This window comes from Spermophilus citellus (genome assembly GCF_964194105.1).
Source record: "Spermophilus citellus genome assembly, chromosome: 8".
Taxonomy (NCBI): Eukaryota; Metazoa; Chordata; class Mammalia; order Rodentia; family Sciuridae; genus Spermophilus; species Spermophilus citellus.
Genome location: NC_138189.1, coordinates 104,044,885 through 104,071,989, shown reverse-complemented (window position 1 = coordinate 104,071,989; position 27,105 = coordinate 104,044,885). Strand labels below are relative to the sequence as shown.

Below are 27,105 nucleotides of genomic sequence, written 5' to 3'. Positions count from 1 at the left end.
AAAAGGGCAAGTCAGGTAAAACTAAGTAATTTAACTTGGTTTCTAGAAAATAATACCATAATTTGTCAGTATACAATTTTCATCAAAGTTCTAAGTCCACCTTCACATCCAAGTAATATCAGGAACTCACCTGCCAAAATCACAAAACAAATATTCTGAAATTTGAGGAGCCAAACCCTATGGGATGGCAGAGAAATCTTACAACCAGAAGTCATCCCATTAAATAAAGCCACCAGATGATCTCACAGTTTCTTCCCTAGAACACCTAGGGCAATATGGTTTTGAAAAAGTCAATTTTTAGCAGTGAAGAAGCAGCACTGATTCTCATCTTTATGAGATAATAGTAGATCTAAGTAATGAAGACAAAGGAGATATTGACTACCCACTTTCTCTAAAAGTAGTACATTTTCCCATGATATCCAGAGTAAAGAGATCTCTCCCCCACTGCCCCACCACACACACATAGAGAAAGATGAGAATGAAATAATCCATTGTTGAGGACAAAAAGACAAGAGTTGGAGTTTAAAGTCACAAAGAGCCAAGGTGTCCCTAACACATGGAAACATTAACTTAAATAAAATAGGGGCAGAGAGTTAATATGTGAAAAGTAAAAAAAAAAAAAAAAAAAAAAAAAAATCTAAATTTGTGGTATTATTTTTTGGGGGGAGTGGAGTTGGGCTACTGGGGATTGAACTCAGGGACACTTAACCACTGAGCCACATTCCCAGCCCTATTTTGTATTTTATTTAGACACTAGGTCTCACTGATATTTTGTATTTTATTTAGAGACTAGGTCTCACTGAGTTGCTTAGTGCCTCACTCTTGCTGAGACTGGCTTTAAACCCATGATCCTCCTGCCTCAGCCTCCTGAGTGACTGGGATTACAGGCCCACACCACTGTACCCAGCTTGAGATATTTTTATAAATACAGATTTTGGGGGGCGGGGAGGTGGGAGATATCAGAAACTGAACCCATGGCCACTTAAACACTGAGCCACATCCCCAGAAGTTTTTTTTATAAATTTTTTGAGACAGGATCTTGTAAATCCTTAGGGCTTCACTAAATTGCTAAGGTTGTCTTTGAATTTGTGATCTTCCTGCCTCAGCCTCCCAAGCCCCTAGGATTACAGGCATGTGCCACTGTACCCAACCAGATTCTTTATACTAGAATATTTTCAATAAAATATAAAACCTTAAAATCATAGATGTAAAATCTCTAGTCTACATGTAATACTAGTTTTTTTTTAATTTGTGTGCGTATGTGTGTGTGTGTGCCTGTGCATGTGTATCTATGTATTTGGTGCTATGAACTGAATCCAGAGCCTTACACATGCTAGGCAAGTTCTCCACCACTGAGCTACCTCCCTGACCCATTTGTTTAATTTCATTGGACTTAAAAGCAAGAGAGACGATAAATACATATAGTATTGTGTTATATTAAATGTATAAAAATTATTTTTAGTCATAAAACCTGCACTGTCAACTTAGCTATATTACTAGTCAATTGTATGAGTATATCAAGTCATTTAATTCTCTTGGATTTTAATTTTCCTCTCTATAATTGAAGGTTTGAAGTAAATCCTCTCCTATGTTCTTCCTGTATCAAACAATAATAATAAAATCTATAACTCTAAGAAGTTGTAATCCCATTTCCATAGAGGATTATGAAAACTAAACAAGGTTTTAGTAATTTTCTAAAACTTCCTGAAATATTATTTTGTCTCTGTTTGCAGGTTCTCTCTCTCTCTCTCTCTCTCTCTCTCTCTCTCTCTCTCTCTCTCCCCCTCCTTCCCTCCCTCCCCATTATGTATAGAGAGATACAGTCTGTGTATGCACAGATTTCTCTAGTTCTCCTTTGTGACTTCCTCCTACAAATGTCTCTTTCTTTTTCTCTCCTCTTCAACATTTCCTTTCTTTTCTTCTCACTAATTTCCTTCTTCTATTACTTTTTCCTATATGGCCATTTTATATATATATATATATATATATGAAATAAAACATACATACCACTTGAATACCATCCATGAATAGTGCATGGTAATCAATATCAAGTCAATAGCACATTTTATCAAAGAAAAAAATAAGTCGCTATTTATTTATTGGCCCACAATTTATTTTTTTTCCTTCAATCGAAAAAGAAGGAAAAGGATTGTTAGCGATGCTCTCACTGATCCTCTGGTAGTAAATATAGGAGGGCCTTTTGTGGTATATCTTCAGTAAACCTGACATTGCATGCTCTTAAGGAAATAAATAAATAAATAATGAAACAGTGCCCAGAAAAATTAAATTCACCCAAATGCGAAGCACAATAAAGTGTTAACGGCCCTCAGAGGTGTCCCAGAGCTGTCTGAGCACGTCCTGGTGGCTGGCCTCCTAGAATATTAATTTTGTTTCTGACACTGACAGCCACTGCAGCTTCAGACAAGCTTTTACATTTGCTATGATTCAGCTTTCTCTTATCCAAAACACTATAAACCAGACTGTAAAATTCTGAGAGAATTATGGAGGTTAAAACTGTATAAAATGCTAATGCATTTAAGAGAAACAATTATTCATAGAAACCAACAGTCAACATCCTTACCTCTGGAATAAGTTGGAAAATTGCATTTGAAAAAAGGGTCCCAATAGCCAGTCCCACAAAATAGGTCAAAATTTTTGGGAAATAAGACTTCTTTATCAGTGGAGTCAAAATTAATCCAAGGAGAGATGCCAGGTTAATAATTGTCACTGACAGGAATCCATATCCCCAAACTGTGGGTCAGAGGGAAAAGGAAGTCACAATTAATCAGAGCCAAGGAGCCAAATGAAACCTTACTGTACATCACTTGGAAAAAACTTCTTTGAAAGCTTGAAATGGAAACCTTCTTTAAAACAAAATCTTTGCAATGAAAATTATACACAAAACTGAGAGCATATAACAGCATAATATTAAGAGAAATAGTGTCTGACCTTCAATCTGTCCTAAATCATCATTATGGGATCAAAGAGTTTTATAACTTGCAGGAACTTGGAAAATATCTGGAACAATGACCAAGAGCCTGAGGTCCACGGGCTCCACACCACTGAGTTTCATCTATGACTCAAAGCCTATTTCTATTCATGGAGCCTAGAATCTGGATCAAACCATGGTTTCTCCTAAAAAGAAGCTTTCAATTTTCAGCTTTTGTAGGAAGATAAAGGAAGTGTGAGTTTCAAGGAAAAGATATGGGATGACGTGCAAAGGGCAGTGGTAGAGGTGAGGTGGGGTGTGTTAGCCTCCAGGTGAACATCACTGCGGAAGCTGAGCTTGTCATAAGCATTTGTCTGCAGACTCCTGAATGCACCTCCTGGGAGAAGACAGAAGCACCTAAGTCCCCCACTCCCTGAGGCCTCCCAAGACCTAGTGCATGAGACACAGGAAGTGAGCACTTCCTGTGGGGCTGGAGGGAAGGTGGCTGCATTGCACAGTTCACCTGGCCAGGCCCAGATCAAGGCAGAGATTCTTGGGACAGATGGAAGTGGCGCATCTTTCATCTTTGGACACCCAGGGCCTGTTGGTCAACAGGTACTCAGTAATTGTTGCCTGGAATAAATGAACAAATGCCGTCCAAAGTTCTAGAGCTAAGGGTAGATGTGACCTATGACCACTGGGCCTCAATTTTCCCTCTTGGTTTAGAGAAATCAGTTTAAGGAGAAAATAGAAATGCAAGTGAAACATATGCAGTGCAGACTGAGACACAACATGCCACTGGAACCGTGCAACGTGTGGCTTTTCCGATGGCCCCACACACTGTACACAGAGAACAGTGTGAAAGAGGAGAAAGCTGCCTCTACTGCCATTTCTTTAAAATACATAGAAAATACTTTTAAATATTGGACCAATTTTCTCCTGGCACTCTCAGAGGAATTCACTGGTGACAGCTAAGGCTCAGTGGGCATTTGCCATGTGCCAGTACTGTGCTAAGCCATCAACAGGTATGAATTCATTTGCTCCTCACAGAGCCCTGTGAGATGAGCACCACTATTACTACCTCCTTCATACAGTTGAGGAACCAAAGCACAGAGGGTTCAAGTAAGCTGCCCCAGTCCCACAGAAAGGAAGCTGGCTTTCCAACCCAGATTGTCTGGCTCCTGAGCAACCATCTTTAGTCCCATGCTTCATTATTCCTGTAGAGGTCATCCATCTTTTAAAAAGGCCAAAGGATTCAACAAAACTGTAAAATCGTGTCCTGAATTATGCCTCATGAATACAAGATTACTCACCATTATTCTAGTCCAGTATCCATGAATAAAAACACTTAGCAAATATTCATGGAGCCTAGAATCTGAACCAAACCATGGTTTCTCCTAAAAAGAAGCTTTCAATTTTCAGTGTGGGGAGGTGGGAAATGTGTGTGCCCATGCACACGCACACAGGGCCATGTACCAAATGAAAAGGACAGAGAATAAATGGCAATATCTCACTACAAGAACCATCACACACTGACACAATGACTCTGTCTTCTCCAGACTCTCTCCTATCCGCTCCAGACCCTGGCCATGCCCTACAAAGTCTTCAACAACCCACCTCATTCCCATTTACTAACTTATCACCAAAAACAATACCGCGCACTCCCCTCAGACTCTCCGACACTATATATCCACTGGTAATTTCCCTTAACACAAATGGCCCTCAATCCTATCACCAGCCTTCACACATTTATTCATCAACAAACACTTCTAATCTTATTGGGTAGACAAGATGTCTACATGTTGAAAAATAAAAAGACATTTTTTTTAAACTACTCAGTAGAGGAAAAGTCACATACTTATCAAACTCATCAGCTTCCCCTGAGAAATCTTGTTCCAAATTCACTTAGTACCTCCATAAATAGAAGAAATACCAGGATCAATTTCAATTTGTCCATCTCCACTAGTCAATTCCATAGACAAATTGTGACAAAAGCCTATCAATTTTGCTTTAGATATCTCTAACTTTCAGCTTCTCATTCTTCGTGCTTGTGGGAGTACAGGTCCTGCCATCTCTCACTCCTTCACCTGATGCAATATGACAGCTTTCTGTCTGGACTCCCTCCCTTTGATTGACAAGGCCTTTAAATTATTATACCAAGACATAAAAATGATAACTCATGCCCCTATTCCAAACCACCCTTCCTATACCTTTCTCCTCAACATGGTCTCCTCTGGAAAGCCTGTTTTCTGTTTTCTTCCTCCCTGAGGCAACAGTCTCTTGCTCAACAAGATTCTCACAGCTATTTGTTTGAAGTCAGCTGGTCAAAAAAAAAAAAATCAATTCATCTCCTTATCCCATCTTTTTAATCTTCCTTGCCTTTGTGGACATTTATCAGAACTATTTGAGAAGCTGGGAATATAAGTCATCGCATGCTAGGGACATTGCATAGAGATGTCCCTTCATGTATTGGTAAGCCATAATTTGAAAAAATAAAAATCTATTTTTCCACTCAACTAAGAAACACCAAAGAAAGAACTGGTATGAACATTTTCCCTGTACTTCTCCATTTACACCTAGGACTTACTCTAAGGATCTGTTTCAGAGAGGATACTTTATATGAATTCTGAACCATTTTAATAGACTTCCAAGGAATATCAGTAACAATAGCTAACATTTACCGAATGCCACTGTGTGGGTCAAAGAATTTCACTCATTTTTAACTCATCTATTTATTACAGCTGTATGAGATAGCTAGCATTATTATCCCCACTTTGCAAATTAGGAAATATGATTTTATTATTATCCCCATCTTATAGGGGTTTTGTTGTTATTGTTTTTCATTGGTTGGCTGGTTTTGTTGGGAGGGGGGTTGGTTTGGGGTTTATTTTTTTGTTTTGTTTTGTTTAGTAGTGCTTAGAATCAAACCCAGGACCTGTCGTGTACTACACAAGCACTTGAACATAAAACTATTCTCCCAGCCCCCCCAACTTTACAGATTTATAAACAGTCTAAACTTCAATTTCTACCTGGCCCCACTCAAAGAGCAAGCAGCACAGATGGTGTTTAACAATGAAAACTCTGGAGGCAGGGGACTTATACTTAAAACCCAACTCTTCCCTTTACGACTATCGTAGGCTTGTCCTTGACTTCACTAAGCCTCTGTTATTTAAATTGCAGATAAAAACAGCTCCTATCTCAGAGTTTTTATAAGAATAAAATAAAATAAATGCTATTCTTGTAACATAGTAAGACTTCAATAAATGTTGTTTATTATTCTTTCCAAAAAATGTAGTAAATATATCATCATGTAAATTTTAATCGATTTAGATCATTGTTGTACAGCGAAAAAAAACAATAAACTTGGAGTTAGGTGCCCTGGTCTGTCTCCTACCTCTGGTTATTATGCCTATGGAAGCCACTAACTCAGGAATGTGGGCCTATGTCTTTGGTTTGAACAGAATAATCTTGAAATAAAATTCTATTATTCTTATTTATAATCTGAATTAAACAGTGGTCTGTGAACTCATAACAAAATGAGGCAATTTGAGGCCATGAAGTTATTGCTAAAATGTAGTTCATTTCTCTCCTAGAGATTTGAATTTACTATTAATCTCTTACACTCATCTATATAACTATATATATATATATATATATATATATATATATATATATGCATACACACACACACGTACATACATACATACATATATAGGACTTCAAAAAATCACACAATGTAAGATCTCCAAGAAATGAGGCTATTTTATCTTCCCAATGAAATATCAAAATAAACATACTGAAAAAAAATTCTTGTATCATGACCCCATTATTGCTTTTATTTTGATTTTTTATTCCCTTGGATGTACTAAAACTTGTCTCTCTAATAAATGAACTGGTATATCAAGATTTGGAATCTTCCAAAGCAACTTCATACACATTATCTCATCTGATTGTCCTAGCTAGCCTGTGAGTTGGTGGTGCAGTTAATCATTTTGAAAAACTTTTCCTTGTGGGAAAATAGCACTGGACAAGGGCGAGGGAATAGAGTGAAACTGAGTAGGCTTATATAAGAACAAAGACATAATTGTACTACTGTGCCCAGGGCACTTATATATATTAACTCATGATGCTCCCAACAATCTATAGGAGAAGTGCTCTTACATCCATTTTTCCAATGAGATGGCTGAGGCATAGAGACAACAAATAAGTTGCTTAAGATCATACAACTGCACTGAAATAAAACAATTGATTGTCACATCAAAAAGGAAATATATTGCCAAATTAAATAGATTAGTAGTGCCAAGTACTCTGTTCTTGATATTGGGTCCTCAATTCAAGTATTAGGTTCCTTTCCTGTCTTGTAATTAAGAATTATTGACTTTTCCCTTTATGACTTTACAATATTGACCCTAGAATTCCTGCTTCCGACTTCCCTGTTTTCACATTTTGGTTTCTGAACTGGAGTAACCTTTGAGCAGTTAAGGTTAAAATCACTTTTGCATATAGGTAATTACCTACGTGGAGTAGGAGGTTTCCTTTATCTGAAGTCTAGCTTCTTGTATTCAGAATTATCTCATGTTAGATATATTTTATTTTTTTTAAAAAAAGATATATTTTATTTAACAGAACTAATAGTATTTATGTGCCAGATAATATTCTAAGTACTTGTCAAACATTAAGTTATTTAATCCTTATAACAGCCCTATGAGAAAGGAACTGTTTTAGATGAGGAAACCGAGGCATCAAGAGATTAAAGTCATGTGCCCAACACAGCTGGATACTTACAAAGCTGGAATTTGAGCCCAGGTGAGCGGCCTTCACAGTCTGTGCTATTATTGTCTATACTACTAGCAAATGTTAGAATATTAAAGCATTTGCAAAATTCACTTTTGAGTGTAAAGTATAAACTGTATCGCTAAACAGGCTGTATCGAAATATAAGTGTTCTCTAGCAAAACATTTGCTTGAATAATTAGCAATTATTCACAATTGCTATTGGTTCAAAATTGAAATTATTTTTATTCACAAAACTGATAATTAAGTTGATAACCTATGCTTGATGATTTCTATTCTTCATATGTATTAATATAGAAGATAAATGAGAACATGGACAACTAGGGATGAATCTGGCTCTCCCAAACACAAGTTGGGTAACTTTCTTTGAGCAAAGGATTTCAAGTCCTTGTACCTCAGTTTTCTTGCCTATAAAAGCAAGTTTCTACATCATAAAGGTGTATATTAAATGAGTTAATGTATGTAAAGTATTTGGTATCTGTTAAATAGAAAATACCACAGAATTTGGCTATTGTTAGTCGTTATTATTGTTGTTCACATATAGAGGATTGACACATACATACAAAGCAATCCAAAAGTAGGTTAAATGATAGTTCTTGTTGAGTCTTCTCTTGTTTGCTCTATATTTACTCTCCTTGCAGTCTCTGTGTATACTCATGTTTGATGAACTTGCTCAGAGCAGCATCTTGAAATGCCACCTCTATGATAATAAATCTCCTATCTCGATCTTTCCTTTGAACTCAACTGTGTGCACACCATTACCTACTAGATACATAAGGCTGACTATGCCAAATATTCTTACTCCTCACCACTCCCTTTTGTCTACAATAAATGGCTCCTCCCTAGTCTTCATCCCTAGAAATGGATACAACCATGTATTCAGCTTCTCTGGCTCAAACCTCGACTCATGGAATTCAAGCTCTCGTTCGCCTGCTTCCGGCAGACAAACAGCTGTGACTCAGCACTAATCCATCCGGCTGAAACAACTGGTCAGCCCTTCTCATCCTACGGAGGTAAATGCCTACCGAGCCTTCATAAGTAGTGGCCACAGGTTTGAAACGGGGCTTGGGACAGACAGTAAGGACCCACCCGTTGCATTGGTCGCCCGGCAAAGGGAAACGAACTGTCGCCATTTGCAAGAGACACCACTATGGCAGAGAACTGACGTCATCAGACTGCGGCGGAGGAGATAACTTCATTGAAACCTGCGGCTACAGGTGTGTAATCCCCTAGCCTTCCCTCTCCACACATCGGGGAAACCTTAAGGGCCCCTCCCAGCTCTCCCGTAAGGGCCCCTCCCAGCTCTCCCGTGAGTGCTACAGCCAGCCCGAGGGAATCAGAGGTGGTGCGGGACCCGCGGCGCAGGACTACCGCTCCCACCAGGGCTGACTGCTGAGGTCTCTTGCACCAGCTACCGGGGGAGTGGCTACCGGAGGGCAAGTAAAATTCGCTGAGGATTCTCAGCCCCAAGCTCTACAAACTTAGGGTCTGAGGGAATGGCAAACTGGAAGAGTGTGCCCAGTCCTTCATGAAAACAGGGCTCCCGGGAGGAGCAGACCTGGCGTGTAGCCAGTATTGTGATGAGCGGCACCTGTAAGAGGGGCCTGGCTAGAGGAAAAGTGGGAAGTGACTAGACACAAGAGGAGGCCCTAGGCACTCAGGATTGGAGACTAGCCCAGTCTGGGAGGAGCTGCTGAACAGTGATTGGTTCCCGCGTATTGACAGGAGAAACTTGGCCTGGTGGGCACAGCGCCACCTACTGGAAGAGAAGTTAATCAAACTCTAAGACTGCATTTATTAGGTTTTTTTTTTCTTTTTTTCTTTTCTCTTTTTTTTTTTTTTTTTGATTTGGGTTTTTCTTTCATTTTCATTTTTCTTTCTTGTTGTTTTTTTAATTTTTTTACAAATTTTTTTAATTTTTTTCTTCTAATTTTAATTTTAATTTTTTTTAATTATTATTATTTTTTTAAATTTTTTTCTTTTTTTATTTCCTATTTTTTTCTTCTTTTGTCTTTTCATTTTTCTTATCCCTCCATCCTTGAATTCTACCTGCTTACTCTCATTCTCTTTAGTGACTTCTTCCCTTCCCTTCTAATACCTTTCCTCCCAAGCATCAAATAAATTTATAGGAGTAAACAAAAACTCAGCAGTCAAACAGAACAAGAAGTAACATGAGCAGCTTCAAAAAGCAAGGAAGAAAAGGAGTACAAACAATGCAGGACAGCCTAAATATTCAGCAGGACCTAGAGTCATCAGAAAAATGGTCATATAAAGAACTCAAGGAACACCTTAGACAGATGGAATGGAACCTTAAAGAGGATACAAGACAGCAAATTCAAGCAGCGAAAGAACACATTGAGAATGAATTACATAAACAGATAAAAGAAGAAGTTAAGCATCTTTATCAGGAGATAGAGATTATAAAAAATAATCAAACAATAATTCTAGAAATGAAGGAAACGATAAACCAAATTAAAAACTCAATTGAGAGTATCACTAACAGAGTGGAGCAAGTAGAAGCCAGAACGTCAGAGAATGAAGACAAAATATTTCATCTTGAAAACAGTCAAGCCAACTCAGAAAGGCTGGTAAAAAATCACGAGAAAAACATCCAAGAGTTATGGGATAACATAAAAAAACCAAACTTACGAGTCATCGGGATAGAAGAAGGTACAGAGATTCAAACCAAGGGAATGAGTAACCTGCTGAATGAAATAATTACAGAAAACTTTCCAGAAATAAAAAAGGAAACAGATATACAAATTGAAGATGCATACAGGACACCGAGCACACAAAATCACAGTAGACCAACGCCAAGACACATTGTTATGAAGATATCCAATATACAGAACAAAGAGAAAATATTAAAAGCTACAAGAGAAAGGAGACAGATTACATTCAGGGGTAAACCAATAAGGTTAACAACGGATTTTTCATCACAGACACTGAAAGCAAGAAGGTCATGGAACAATGTATTTCAAACACTGAAAGACAATGGATGCCAACCAAGAATTCTGTATCCAGCAAAATTAAGCTTCAGGTATGACAATGAAATAAAAATCTTTCATGATAACCAAAAGTTAAAAGAATTTGCAGCCAGAAAACCAGCATTGCAAAGCATTTTGAGCAAAACACTACACGAGGAAGAAATGAAAAACAATAACCAAAACCATCAGTGGGAAGTGCCTCAGTAAAGACAGAGGGCGAGGGGAAAGATAATCATGGAGAAACAAACTAAATTTTTTAAAAAAAGGATAAATAATCAAACATGGATGGAAGTACAAACCATATATCAATAGTAACTCTGAATGTTAATGGCTTAAACTCTCCAATAAAGCGACATAGGCTGGTATCATGGATTAAAAAAACAAATCCAACAATATGCTGCCTCCAGGAGACACATCTGATTGGAAAAGACATACACAGGCTGAAGGTGAAAGGATGGGAAAAAATATACCACGCACACGGTCCTCGTAAGCAAGCAGGGGTGGCCATCCTCATATCGAATAAAATCGACTTCAAGACTAAGTTAATCAAAAGGGATAAAGAAGGTCATTATATACTGTTAAAAGGAACCATTCACCAACAAGACATAACAATTATCAATATTTATGCACCATATAATGGTGCTGCGACATTCATAAAACAAATTCTCCTCAAGTTCAAGAATCAAATAGACCACAACACAATAATTATGGGTGACTTCAACACACCTCTCTCACCATTGGACAGATCCTCCAAACAAAAGTTGAATAAAGAAACTACAGAACTAAATATCACAATCAATAACCTAGACTTAACTGACATATATAGAATATATCAACCATCATCAAATGGATATACTTTCTTCTCAGCAGCACATGGATCCTTCTCAAAAATAGACCATATATTATGCCACAGGGCAACCTTCAGTAAATATAAAGGGGTGGAGATAATACCATGCATTTTATCTGATCATAATGGAATGAAACTGGAAATCAATGATAAAAGAAGGAAGGAAAAATCCTACATCACATGGAAAATGAACAATACATTACTGAATGATCAATGGGTTACAGAAGACATAAAGGAGGAAATCAAAAAATTCTTAGAGATAAATGAAAATACAGACACAACATATCGGAATCTATGGGACACAATGAAAGCAGTTTTAAGAGGAAAATTCATCACCTGGTGGTCATTCCTCAAAAAAAGAAAAAACCAACAAATAAATGAGCTCACACTTCATCTCAAAGCCCTAGAAAAGGAAGAGCAAAACAACAGCAAATGTAGCAGAAGGCAAGAAATAATTAAAATCAGAGCGGAAATCAATGAAATTGAAACAAAAGAAACTATTGAAAAAATTAACAAAACTAAAACTTGGTTCTTCGAAAAAATAAATAAGATCGACAGACCTTTAGCCATGCTAACGAAGAGAAGAAGAGAGAGAACTCAAATTACTAACATACGGGATGAAAAAGGCAATATCACAACAGATGCTACAGAAATACAGAAGACAACTAGAAATTATTTTGAAAACCTATATTCCAATAAAATAGAAGATAGTGAAGACATCGATAAATTTCTTAAGTCATATGATTTGCACAGACTGAGTCAGGAGGATACACACAATTTGAACAGACCAATATCAATGGATGAAATTGAGGAAGCCATCAAAAGACTACCAACCAAGAAAAGCCCAGGACCGGGTGGGTATACAGTGGAGTTTTACAAAACCTTTAAAGAAGAATTAATACCAATACTTTTCAAGTTATTTCAGGAAATAGAAAAAGAGGGAGCTCTTCCAAATTCATTCTATAAGGCCAACATCACCCTGATTCCGAAACCAGACAAAGACACCTCAAAGAAAGAAAACTACAGACCAATATCTCTAATGAACCTAGATGCAAAAATCCTCAATAAAATTCTGGCGAATCGAATACAAAAACACATCAAAAAAATTGTGCACCATGATCAAGTAGGATTCATCCCTGGGATGCAAGGATGGTTCAACATACGGAAATCAATAAATGTTATTCACCACATCAATAGACTTAAAGATAAGAACCATATGATCATTTCGATAGATGCAGAGAAAGCATTCGACAAAGTACAGCATCCCTTTATGTTCAAAACATTGGAAAAACTAGGGATAACAGGACTTACCTTGACATTGTAAAAGCTATCTATGCTAAGCCTCAGGCTAGCATCATTCTGAATGGACAAAAGTTGAAGGCATTCCCTCTAAAATCCAGAACAAGACAGGGATGCCCTCTATCACCACTTCTATTCAATATAGTTCTCGAAACACTGGCCAGAGCAATTAGACAGACGAAAGAAATTAAAGGCATAAAAATTGGAAAAGAAGAACTTAAATTATCACTATTTGCAGATGACATGATTCTATACCTAGAAGACCCAAAAGGGTCTACAAAGAAACTACTAGAACTAATAAATGAATTCAGCAAAGTGGCAGGATATAAAATCAACACGCATAAATCAAAGGCATTTCTGTATATCAGCGACAAAACTTCTGAAACCGAAATGAGGAAAAACACTCCATTCACAATATCCTCCAAAAAAATAAAATACTTGGGAATCAACCTAACAAAAGAGGTGAAAGATTTATACAATGAAAACTACAGAACCCTAAAGAGAGAAGTAGAAGAAGATCTTAGAAGATGGAAAAATATACCCTGTTCATGGATAGGCAGAACTAACATCATCAAAATGGCGATATTACCAAAAGTTCTCTATAGGTTTAATGCGATGCCAATCAAAATCCCAACAGCATTTCTTGTAGAAATAGATAAAGCAATCATGAAATTCATATGGAAAAATAAAAGACCCAGAATAGCAAAAGCAATTCTAAGCAGGAAGTGTGAATCAGGCGGTATAGCGATACCAGATTTCAAACTATATTACAGAGCAATAGTGACAAAAACAGCATGGTACTGGTACCAAAACAGGCGGGTGGACCAATGGTATAGAATAGAGGACACAGAGACTAATCCACAAAGTTACAACTATCTTATATTTGATAAAGGGGCTAAAAGCATGCAATGGAGGAAGGATAGCATCTTCAACAAATGGTGTTGGGAAAACTGGAAATCCATATGCAACAAAATGAAACTGAATCCCTTTCTCTCGCCATGCACAAAAGTTAACTCAAAATGGATCAAGGAGCTTGATATCAAATCAGAGACTCTGCGTCTGATAGAAGAAAAAGTTGGCTCCGATCTACATATTGTGGGGTCGGGCTCCAAATTCCTTAATAGGACACCCATAGCACAAGAGTTAATAACAAGAATCAACAAATGGGACTTAATTAAACTTAAAAGTTTTTTTCTCAGCAAGAGAAACAATAAGAGAGGTAAATAGGGAGCCTACATCCTGGGAACAAATTTTTACTCCTCACACTTCAGATAGAGCCCTAATATCCAGAGTATACAAAGAACTCAAAAAATTAGACAATAAGAAAACAAATAACCCAATCAACAAATGGGCCAAGGACCTGAACAGGCACTTCTCAGAGGAGGATATACAATCAATCAACAAGTACATGAAAAAATGCTCACCATCTCTAGCAGTCAGAGAAATGCAAATCAAAACCACCCTAAGATACCATCTCACTCCTGTAAGATTGGCAGCCACTATGAAGTCAAACAACAACAAGTGCTGGTGAGGGTGTGGAGAAAAGGGTACACTTGTACATTGCTGGTGGGACTGCAAATTGGTGCGGCCAATTTGGAAAGCAGTTTGGAGATTCCTGGGAAAGCTGGGAATGGAACCACCATTTGACCCTGCTATTGCCCTTCTCGGACTATTCCCTGAAGACCTTAAAAGAGCATGCTACAGGGATACTGCCACATCGATGTTCATAGCAGCACAATTCACAATAGCTAGACTGTGGAACCAACCCAGATGCCCTTCAATAGATGAATGGATAAAAAATATGTGGCACCTATACACAATGGAGTACTATGCAGCAATAAAAAATGACAAAATCATAGAATTTGCAGGGAAATGGATGGCACTAGAGCAGATTATGCTAAGTGAAGCTAGCCAATCCCTAAAAAACAAATACCAAATGTCTTCTTTGATATAATGAGAGCAACTATGAACAGAGCAGGGAGGAAGAGTAGGAAGAAAAGAGTAACATTAAACAGAGACATGAGATGGGAGGGAAAGGGAGAGAAAAGGGAAATTGCATGGAAATGAAGGGAGACCCTCATTGCTATACAAAATTACATATAAGAGGTTGTGAGGGGAATGGGAAAATAAACAAGGAGAGAAATGAATTACAGTAGATGGGGTAGAGAGAGAAGATGGGAGGGGAGGGGAGGGGGGATAGTAGGGGATAGGAAAGGTAGCAGAATACAACAATTACTAATAGGGCATTATGTAAAATTGTGGATGTGTAACCGACGTGATTCTGCAATCTGCATTTGGGGTAAAATTGGGGGTTCATAACCCACTTCAATCTAATGTATGAAATATGATATGTCAAGAGCTTTGTAATGTTGTGAACAACCAATAAAAAAATAAAATAAAATAAAAAAACAAAACACTAAACCTGTTCATACGTAACCATAAATATATACATAATATTTTAAAAATAAACATTATCTAACTATAAAAAAAAAACCCTCGACTCATCTTTCCCTTTCCCACATCTGGCCCAGAAGCAAACCATTTTATCACAGTCTCCAAAATCCACTCTGCATCTGACCCCTTCTCCCTATTTTTACTTTCTCTACCTTAGTCCAAGTTCCCATATCTTGAGCATCCACCCCTGGCAATAGCCTCCTGACCAATGCCCTTGCTTTTGCTCTTGCCCCATGACAATGCACTCTTCAAATTGAAAGTAGAATCCCCCCTTCAGGATTCAAATAAAACTGTGGCACTCCCAGTTTAGAACTCCATGTTGGCCTCACACTCTATTCACAACAAACTCCAATCAGTTAGACCACACCCTCACAGGCCTCTCCAATCTGGTGTCCTCTGCTTCCAGACAACACTTCCATCTATTTCTGTCCCCTCACTATGCAGACACACAGGCCTTCTTGCTGTTCCTTCCTCAGCCAAGCTCACTCCCAAGCTACGCTGTCTGCTCCCTCTACCAAGAAAGCTCTGCCCACAGAGGATCTGCAATGGCCCACTCCTCCTCAGCCAGGACTCTACTCAGTTGTAATCTCACCCCTTGAACGTCTAAAATCTCATCCACTCACACCACCTTCTCTGCCTTACCTATTTTATTTTCTTCTGGGGATGCAATGCTCTGAAACTACATTCTCTTATTTGTTTAAATGTGTATTATTTTTCTTCTCTACTATGGGATAAGCCCCAGGAAGGCAGGAAATTATTTTTCATATTCATTAATGAATCCTTAATGCCGAAAACACTTATTGCATGAATAAGCTAATTAAAAAATGAAAATTAAAATACCCAGGTGGAACAAGTAAACAATTTTGGGATATTGAGAAATTGCATATAACTGGGAAATAGAACCATTGAACAACTGGTTTATTTCACTGGTGAAAGTACTATTCCACGTGCTTAAGTATGTGAACTGTATATGAAGCAACAATTACTTTTCTTATATTTTAAAATCTATTCACAGCAGATTGTTCCTTAAAAATGGAGTACTTATGGCAATACTGTTACAGACCCTTGCAATCATTGCTGACATTTTCTTTCATCTAAGATTATTAAAAGATTAATAACTCCATCCCTTAAGCTTTAATCTAGTTCCCTTATCCCTTCACTGACAATAGCAGATACACTGGCAAGTTTTAGAATAATGTGATACAAAAATAAAAATAACATGGTAAGCAAAAGGTGATGGAAACTAATAATTAACTATAAGACAAATAATTGATATGCAATCCAATATGTATAGCATAGCATAAAGTATATATTGTTTAAAATCAAGGATTAAGGTTTACAAAGTCTTTAAGTGATACTCAGTATAATTCTGAGTCCACAAGTACAAGATCCTTACATGAATTTAATTCTAACTACTTTCAAAATATAAGTAGATTAACTAAAAGGAGAAAAAACAGGAAAAGAAGCATATTAGCATCATTTCATACTGATTCAAAGACATTTCAAATAAGGGAGAGAAAATGCTTCAATGTACCTTCTGAGAGGCTTGGTTTTGTTTTGTGCTTGGACCGATCTGTACAGGGGTGGAAGCTCAGCTGTTGTACAAGTGCTGGACAGATGGCCGAGAAGTTTGAGCTGGTTATCTGGGAGGCATTTGAAAATCCATGAAGGGAAAAGATCTCGGCAGCAGATAAACACTGAAACAGAATAAACCCAATAGAACAACATGTTAATACTATAAAAGCACATGAACAAAGAGACATAGAATAGTTCAGACAAAACCCACTACAGAAATGTACACACCCTTAAAATAAGAAAATAGTCCATACCTCTTTACACCTAGAAAAAAAATAGCACAAAGTCATCTTAATCAACAGCCTGCTGATACAAGATAAAAATGACAGATTGGCCTGGATGTGTGCAAAGACTTTTAAAAATAAATAAATAAAAAGTGGGGCTGGGGTTGTGGCTCAGCAGAAGAGCACTGGCCTAGGGCATGCAAGGCCCTGAGTTTGCTCCTCAATACCACATAAAAATAAGTAAATAAAAAAGGTATTAAAAATAATAATAAATAAATAAATAAATAAGTAAAAACTGTGCTGGGGTGGGCCTTAGTGGCGCTCTTGCCTAGCATGCACAAGGCACTGGGCTTGATCCCAGCACTGCAAAGCATAAATAAATAAATAGAAATAAATAAAAACATATCATCAGCATTCAAACAAAGGGTTTTGAGACAATTTCAAATTCTCAATATTCCCTCCCAGTTTCTTTATTTATTTGTTAGTTTGAATGGATTTTTATGGGAGCTATCAGAGTACCTATCGAATTTCTTACAGATAAACACCTGGTCCCCCACAGTTTCATAGTAAAGAAATTCATCCCTCCTCTACAGAGCAATAATAATCCTAACATATAAAATTATTTTAAAATGTGTCTCTAAAAGAAACGATTATCTCTAAAAAAAAAACTAAATATGCTTTATTCTCAATGATAGCTTTTCTATATCATATGAAGTATGATATAGAATATGAATGATATAGATATGAAGTATTTTTGAAATGTATTAATTCTTAATGAGGAATAGAATCTGCCTTAGAAAAAAAGGAGGACTGCAAATTCAAGGCCATTCTGGGCAACTTAGTGAGATGTGGTCTCAAAATAAAAAATAAAAAGGGCTGGAGGTGTGGCTCAGTGATAGAGAATGACTAGGTTCAATCCCCAGTACTCCAAAAAAAGAAAAAAAAAATCTGGAAAAAAATAACTTTTTATTCTCACGCACATTTTAACTCTAAACTATTTTCCATATACTTGCATTATAACAAAGAATATAAAACAAACCAAATACTAATACATGCTATAAGAACTATAGCATGTGAAAATAAACATTTACTCAAGTAGAAGTGTCTATTTTTTAATAAATAAAATTGGGAAAAGTTCTTTGCACATTCTAGCCAGTCCTGAAGCCCCACTAAAACCTTAACTATATTCTAAGGACTGAATTGCCCCCCCAAAACTCCTATGTTGCATCCCTAACCACCCAATGTGATCATATTTGAAGTGGGGACTTTGGTAGGTAATTAGGGTTAGATAAGCTCATGAGGGGCCTGATCTCATGGGATCTATGTTCTTATAGGAAGGGACACCAGACAGTTTGCTTGTTGGCTTTCTCTGCCATATGAGGTCATCAGGAGAGGGCACATTTGCAACCCGAAAGAGAGCCCTCTCCAAACAACACCTCCTTTGCATCTTGACTTCCAGTCTCTAGAACTGTGAGAAAATAAGTATCTGCTGGTGAAGCCACTTGGGCTATGGTATTATATTATGGCAGCTGAGCTGACTAGTACACTAGGAATGGTTTTGAGAACTCAAAAGTTGAGTTGTTTCACTAAGGTGCTGTAATTCCCTTCATAACAGAAACAATAAAAGTAAAAATGTCAGATTTTGATACAAAGAAACCACTATTGCTTATAAAGGAAAAATTGAAAAATACCAAATACAGCAAGATGCACACAATTGTCAAAGCCAAGATTGCAATTACCTTACAGAAAATTCACATTCTTTTTTATTGATTTTTTTTATTTTTTTAAATACACGACAACAGTGGAATGCATTACAATCTTTATTACACATATAGAGCACATTTTTTCATATCTTCTTTTTTTTAATGTCTAAGTATGCATCTAAAGTTGCTCTTTGTTCAACTTACTCTCTCCTTTGAGTTTAGGATGATAGCTGACCACTGGCCCTAGAAGAGTACACAGCAAACTGACTGCTCATTTAATAGTCTTTGCTCTATTAACACTCTTCCCTGGGGCTGATAATAGGGAATCCTAAGCTAATATATGGAGAAAATACGCAGATAGCCATTGCAGAAAAGAAAGTGGGTATAGTTTATTTCATCACCATGAAGACACCCAGGAGCATCATTGCTAGACTCAAAAATTACAGAGCCAGTGTGGCTCAGCTGGCCGATGCATGACTCCAGGAATTAACCAGTTGATAGACAGCAGACAGTGGGACCTTCAGCCTCCAACACAATTGTGTGAGCCAGTACCTCTCAATGAATCCCTCATTCACATGCTTGTGCGTTCACGCTTACACTCGCTCTCGCTCTCTCTCCCCCCTTCTCCATTTTTCTCCCTCTCTCTCATATATATATATATATATATATATATATATATATATATATATATGTGTATGTGTGTGTGTGTGTGTGTGTGTGTGTGTGTGTGTGTGTGTATCCTACTGTTTCTGTTTCTCTGGAGAACCCTAATACATACCTCATACATATCACATTATTTTCTGACTAAAATATGATTTCACTACTTTAAATGCTATCAGGCTCTGGTTTTCTTTAACAATATCAGGTATAACAGCCATAGAATTATACTACACTTTGCATTAATTATTTCCTTCTTTCTACAAGTATTTATTGAATCATTGAAGTCTGGGTATAGTATTGATGGGAGAAGAAGAGGGTGGGGAAGATAGAGGATGACAACCAGGAAAAAAAAAGAGTACAAATAAATAAGCAATATCACTCTCCCATCAAGAAGCCTAAATAACGGTGGTGGAAATGAAGTAAATATGCCAAGAACTATAAAACCAGAGTGAAGGAAATAAATCCAAGAAAGACACCACAATAAAGAACTACAAGTGTTAACATGAAGGAGAAATTATATACAGAGGAAAGAGTCAAAAACAACTATGAGGACAGGACTCTGGAAAAAGATAAAAAGGATGTGGCTCGGGGTCTGATTAAGGGACTTAGGAGGAGAAACACGTGGGGCAAGAGGGCGGCCAATTTAGTTTTAAGATATTTGAAGTTGCAGTGCCTGCAGGGCCTCAGATGGAGATGATCTGAAGCTTTCTCTGACAAAGGTAGATGCCTGGAAGAGAGATGAGGCTCTCTTCTGTGAAAAGATACCTGAGCAGGCAAGGAAAAGATGATCAGGAGAGAGAACACATAGAACAAAGAAAAGATCTTTTTTTATATAGAAAAAAGGCCTCAGGAATATATGTGCAATTTGTTCAAACACAGGAAAAAAAGAGCCAGAGAACAAGATGGAACAAGAGAATCCCATAACATAATAATCTAGAATAGCAAAATGTAGTGAATGCCCAGGACTTTGGCCTGCTTGGCATTCCTTATTCATGGGCCAGTCAGGACAAGCCACCTGACCGCCATGGGAGCCTTCTTTCACGTCATGTGAGTGGGGCTGAGCAGGGAACAAATGATCAAGATTTGTCTACTCTCTGATAAAAGTACTGATAGTACGGGCAGGAATGCTGTGAGTCTAACGACTCCTTCAGCCATTTTGCCACCATGTGAAAGAAAACTGATGACTCAGAGATTTTCAACATCATCATTATTTCCGTGGATACCACTGTGCCTGAAGCTAACATGCCCTTGACTCCTCAGTTACCTGGGTTAATAAATCCCCTTCTTGTCTTAGGTTAAATATAAGTCATAGTGGTTGTTTTTTTTTTCCTTTCACTCTTCAAATGAAAGATCTCTAATTATTTAAAAGTCATTTTCTAAAAACTAGTGAAGGAATGCTACATAGGTGAAAACAACAAGATATGTTTCCACTTTTTCTCTATTTCTTCTTCCTTTTCTCAGCACATGGACCATTTTCTCTACTTGGCTGTCTTGTCAAGTGGCACCCGTTAAATAATACAAATAATAGGACCATCTGATGCTATGACCATTATGCCAAGGCCTTTGCACCAAAATCTGAAATGAAAATCATCCCATTCAACTCAACCCAGAACTGGTTTCAGATTTTTTATCATGGACTGGAACTCTGTGGGAAGATAAGAAGTTGTCAGTCCCAATGAAGGACACTGCTAGGTGTGGCTTATACTCTCTGTGTGACTAAAGGTAGGGAGAAAGAGTAACCTGAGATGTATTTAAACTCACTGACTGTCAAAGTTAGAATAAAATATCAAGTCCGGGTAATTTTCCTAGGTGGTAAAGTAAGTGGGACACACGAACTTCAAATTCTATTACAAATCCCCAAAGGGAGTCAGAGAGTGAAGTTGAGTTAGGATCCAAGTCTGAAAGAACCCTAAGTTCATCGTCAGCAAGCACTACCATTACCTTATGGGATTCACCACATGCACAGCCATGAGCATTCATTTACTCATTAACAAAACAGGTTGATCACACCTTCTGTGGGCCAGAAGTTGGGCAGGGACTGAGATTAAGACATGGTTCCCGGAACATCTTCAATAAGGTCACCATTCATCAGAGAAAACAGACAGATGCAAAACTGGTAAATATAATGATATGAAGGAGGTATTGTGAGATACAAGGGAAGAAGCCAGGATGGCTTCCTGGAGGAGAAGACACACATACACAGTCTTCCGTATTATTTTGCTGCTTCTTAGGGCTGGGAAGATGAGACATTATTCACATAAAATAACAATCAGTAATGCAAATGAGTATGCCGTTAATTGACACGTATTTTCTATACAACAACTATCATAGGAGTTCTATAAAGGCTACAGATAATAGGAACTATAATATATGCTTAACATATTCAAACTCTTTCAACCAGCACATTAATTACTAATAGATTTCAGAAAAAAAATCTGGATGAAGAAATCATGTCTGATAGTAGAATGAATCAGAATTATTACCCTATGTACATATACAACTATATAACCAGTGTGATTCTACATCATGTAAAACCAGAAGAATGAGAAATTATACTCCATTATATATGATGTATCAAAGTGCATTCTATTCTCATGTATAACTAATTAAAACAAAAATTTTTTTTAAGTCAAACCTGTCCAACTTTATAAACGTTAATGACAAAATTCAAACAGGTTTTCTCACATTTTTCTGGCTTTTAAGCCAATACTGTGCTGCTATGTCTTGCTCAAACACTGAGAATAACTCAAAGGGGAAATGATTTTGATCCTGTCATGGAGTGCATTTCATTGCCCCTATTAGTGACTTGAGTCATAAAGTTAAATTGCCTTTCTACTCTTTAGAATCTACCCAGAGAGAGACCTCAACAACAATGCTAAAATTCAAACATCAACCAGGTATTCTCACCATGGTGTGAATTTAGAAGAAAATGAAAGATGGTTATGATAACTTGCCTCCCAGTAAGCCCACCAAGCTATCATTCAAACAGGAAAACTGGGTGTGGGGCAAAAGCTGAGCTCAAACAACAGATGGCCCAGAGCCTGGCACAGCAGGAATAGGCTGTGGCAATTGCTGGGAAGTGATCTTGCGGCAGGGTCACCGTACCTAGGCACCTCTGTGTTGATGCCATCTTAAATGCTTTGTTTCCCTAATACTATTTTAAACCCAATACCCTACTTTTGCAAGTCCAGCAGAGGAGCCAGCTTGTTGATTCATTCTCCTGGGCTACCATTATGTAACTACATGACTATGAAACTGATACAACTGGCCACAGGCTGTCAAGAATGTATTCAGAAGAAAAGGTGAAGATCCAAGATGATTATTTAATGAGACAGAAGCCTCTGGGATCCTTGAGCTCATATGACCGTAATATTTACTAATGCTAATAAGAACACTATGTGCCTGCCACAGGGAAGTGCTCAGTAACTCCATGTTGAAATGAATGAATGAATGAATGAATGAATGAATGAATGAGCGAGCTCCTCATGTGGTTTCATAGTATTCTTTAGAACCAAATGCAAAAAAAAGAAAACAGTAATAATGTAAATAAAATTATGAAAAAGTAAAAGAAATAAAAATCAGAAAGTAGAATACACTTAAGAATGTTTCATTAAGGTGACAAGCCAATATACCAAGAGAACAATTTAATAATCAGGAGGACATTTCTGACCCTAGAAACAAGTGAACAGTCCCATTAATTTATCCCTTTAGGGGTCACTGAACAAATGTCATGGAGTTGGTGATTTAAATGCTCCACACTCAAGGCAGGAACATTCAAAGCTGGAGTGACTGAGGAAATCTCTTCCAGATTTGGTATTGCTGCAATCTTAGAAATGTCTTACCTCAGTTTCAAGAAACTTGAGCCTCATTCCTCCTCGGTATTGCTCAATCTGGGTATAAGCTGAATCACTATCAACCTTCTCTTGAAGTTTTGCCCTTTTAAATGACTATTCAAAGTTTATGCCTTAGTATTTTATCAAGATAAAAGACCGGTTTTCCCAAGATTTGAACAAAGAACAGTCTAGAAAGATAATCCCTAAGTGTAAGAGATAGCTAATCAAGTGATCCCAACTCTGTTTCCCTGACATTAATTCTTCCATTTTTCCCTCGGTTTTTCCTTTTCTTTTTTTTTTTACCATCTCATATATTTATTTTTTTAATTTTTATTTGTTTTAATTAGTTATACATGACACTAGAGTGTACTTATATACTTTGATATATCATGCATAGATGGGTTATAATTTCTCATTTTTCTGAGTGTACATATTGTAGAATCACATTGGTCATACAGTCACATACATACATAAAGTAATCAGTCCTCCTCTTCCTCCTCCTCCTCCTTCTCTTCTTCTTTTCTTCTTCTCCTTCTTCTCCTTCTTCTCCTTCTTCTCCTTCTTCTTCTTCTTCTAATTAAGAACCATCTCTGCTATTCCAAAACATAGAAGAACAGACAGGGAGGAGCAAGGCACGGGGAAGTGTTCTGGGGAAAAGAGCCTCTGATGTCTCTCGAGGTGGAGGCAAAGAGACTCCTGGGTGGATCCAGATGTGCTGATTGATACCTGTGTGAAGCCTGAGCCAATTTGCACACCTCACACCTGCAGCTGTCTGAGTTCACACCTAACTGATGCCCACACTATGATGTCAGGATCTACAGGGCTCAGGGTCCCCTGGCTGTCCATCAGTTTTGTCTCTCTCAGCTCTCCATTTTCACAGGAGTCACTGTTTCCGAATCTTGTGTTTCTGCTCTCCTTTCATTGGAGACACACAGAAGCATGGTTTGCAACAACACAGCTGTCACCCCCTTCCAGCCTTTGCTTTTTTCATGGGTATGGGCTGTGGGTCCACCTGTGGAGGGCAGTTTTCTTCTGACCTAGACCTTAAGAGCACTTGCTGCTCTCTGATGTGTCTCATCTACTGATCCTCCAGGAATGAATATGGGCAACACAAGGTCATAATGGGAAACTATGCTGGGAGTGGGGGTCCTCATAGTGCAGGAAGCAGAGACCTTCCTTACCCTGGCTCAGCCATGGGTGCCCTGTGATTTGTGCTACTGTTGGCCTCTGTGTGGTGCCACAGTCAGTGTTTGATTGATGAGGCTTCCTGCTTCAGCAGAAATGTGTAGGTGGAATGTCGTAGATTTTTCAACTCTCATAATAAGAATAAGACTTTTTCAACTCTCATAATAAGAATAAGAAAGGATTCTGGAAGCTTTTTGCCTTAATGAAATATGAAGACTGACATTCACTTGTTGAGAAATTAAAATTTGCAGTAGATTTCGATGGTCTTTTCTTGAGTCTGAAAATCAGTAATAACTTTCTTTTCAATCTTTAGTTCAATTGGGGATTAAACTCAAGGATGCTTAACCACTGAGCTACACCCCCAGGCATTTTTAATATATATATATATATATATATATTTTTTTTTTTTTTTTTTTTTTTTTTTTGAGACAGGGTCTCACTAAGTTGGTGAGGGCCTCACTCAGTTGCTAAGGCTGGCCTGGAATTTGGGATTCTCCTGCCTTAGCCTCTAAAGTTGCTGGGTTTACAGGCATGCACCAGGAGGTCCAGCTATAATAACTTTCAACTTTTAAACCCCTCACTATAACTACACTCAAGGTATTCAATTTCTTTTTCTTCCAACTCGGAATGATTGATATCAAAGGGATGGTAGCACTTCACTCACATTGTGATACTATAACACAATGCTCTGTTCCCTAAGACCCTGTAAAGCACAATATTAACACCTATGGGGTTGAGAGAGAGCAAACATTCATCAGGTAGAAACCCTAGAACATAAAAGACATTGATATATTCAAAGTGATAAAGGACAAAATGTGGAAGCCAAGTATGCTAGAACCAGCAAAAGTGTCCTTCCCATAGCGGGGGAAATGGAGGTATTCCCAAATGCTTCTGTCACTTTGTGCTGCTATAACAAAATACCTTAGTCTGGGTAATTTATTAACAACAGAAATTGAATTGCCATGGTTCTGGAAACTGGCAAGTCCAAAGTCAAAGCACCTTGTTGCCATAGCCTCACATGATGGAAGGGGCAGAGGAATGAGTTCATCTCCTCAAGCTCTGTTTTTTTTTGTTTTGATTTTTTTTTCTTTTCTTTTTTGATGTACTGGCAGTTGAACAAGGGACCTCAGGCATATTACGAAAGTTTTCTATCACTGACGTACATCCCCAGCACTTTTTATTTTGAGACAGGGTGTCTCTAAGTTGCTTAGGCTGGGTTTGAATGTGAACCTCTGCCTCAGTGTCCCAAGTGATGGATATGTGTCATGCTCACATACACACATATGCATGCATACACACTCACACATACTCACCTACACACATCCATACACATCACATACACACTCACATAAGTGTACTCATACATACTGACAAACATGCACACACATATCCACACATTCACACACACACCTATACACACTCACATATATTCACATAAATACATTCACATACACACACTTGCAAACCTACTCACATACACTCACACACTCTCATTCTTAAAATTTCCTAAAAACAAGATGAAAAGTACTGAATATATTAATTCAAAGAGAAAGATGTCTTGTCTCACAATACATTGTTAAGGGGAAAAGATTTTTATAAAATAAATGTACAAAATAACACTAGTGCTAGAAATAAGGTTAAATATAATCTGCAGCTATCTGCTCCAAAATGTTGACAGTGCTTATTTCTGGGTGGTGAAATTATGGGGATTTTTATTTTTTCCTTTCTGCTTCTCTGTATCTGCCAAAGTTTTTATCACTGCACTTACATTCCTATTTCATTTAGAAAAATAAAATTAAATCGATGGGAATTTTTAAACTTTTTTCTCTAGATTGTCTCTCTCTCTCTCTCTCTCTCTCTCTCTCTCTCTCTCTCTCACACACACACACACACACACACACACACACACAAGATGAGCTAGAAGTCTAAGATATTACTAAAAATGAAGAGAAAAAAGAAATAGTAAAAGCTACAATACATTTTTTCAAAACAGTTCACACACAACAGAATATTACTCGGCAATAAAAGAGAATAAAATCATGGCATTTTCAGGTAAATAGACGGAGTTGGAGAATATAATGCTAAGTGAAGTTAGCCAATCACAAAAAAACAAATGCCAAATGTTTTCTTGGACATAAGGAGGCTGAGTCATAGTGGGGTAGGGAGGGGGAGTATGGGAGGAATAGATCAACCCTAGATAGGGCAGAAGGATGGGAGGGTAGGAGAGGGACAAGGGGGTAAAAAAAAGATGGTGGAATGAGATGGACATCACTACCCTAAATACATGAAGACACGAATGGTGTGAATATACTTTGTATAAAAGCAGAGATATGAAAAATTGTGCTCTATATATGTAATATGAATTGTAAGGCATTCTGCTATCATATATAACAAATTAGAATAAAAAAATTTAAAAAAACAAAAAACAGTTCACAAACTTTACTGACTTTATCATAGTAAACCAACAAGTCCTCCAGCCCTGTTCCATGCTACCTTCAGTTTCTCAAGCCCTCTTCACCTCTAAACTCCTGGTGTGGTGTTAGACAGAAACCGGATCTGGATTTCTGCCTCTCAACTCTGACCTGACCCTACTTCTCATCACCTAGAAGATGGCCC

General features: G+C 37.6%; 1 protein-coding gene across 1 annotated transcript in view; it reads right to left on the bottom strand.

The window, feature by feature from the left end:
* The window catches only part of SLC39A8 (solute carrier family 39 member 8), an 82,415-nt gene that overhangs the window by 39,446 nt on the left and 15,864 nt on the right, over positions 1-27,105 (bottom strand). Inside the window, exons 3-4 of the mRNA XM_081304708.1 lie at positions 16,844-17,006; positions 2,582-2,751 (exon numbers count right to left, since the gene is read on the bottom strand). Coding sequence (XP_081160834.1) covers positions 2,582-2,751; positions 16,844-17,006 — 333 coding nt within the window. The remainder of the gene's footprint in view (positions 1-2,581; positions 2,752-16,843; positions 17,007-27,105) is intronic.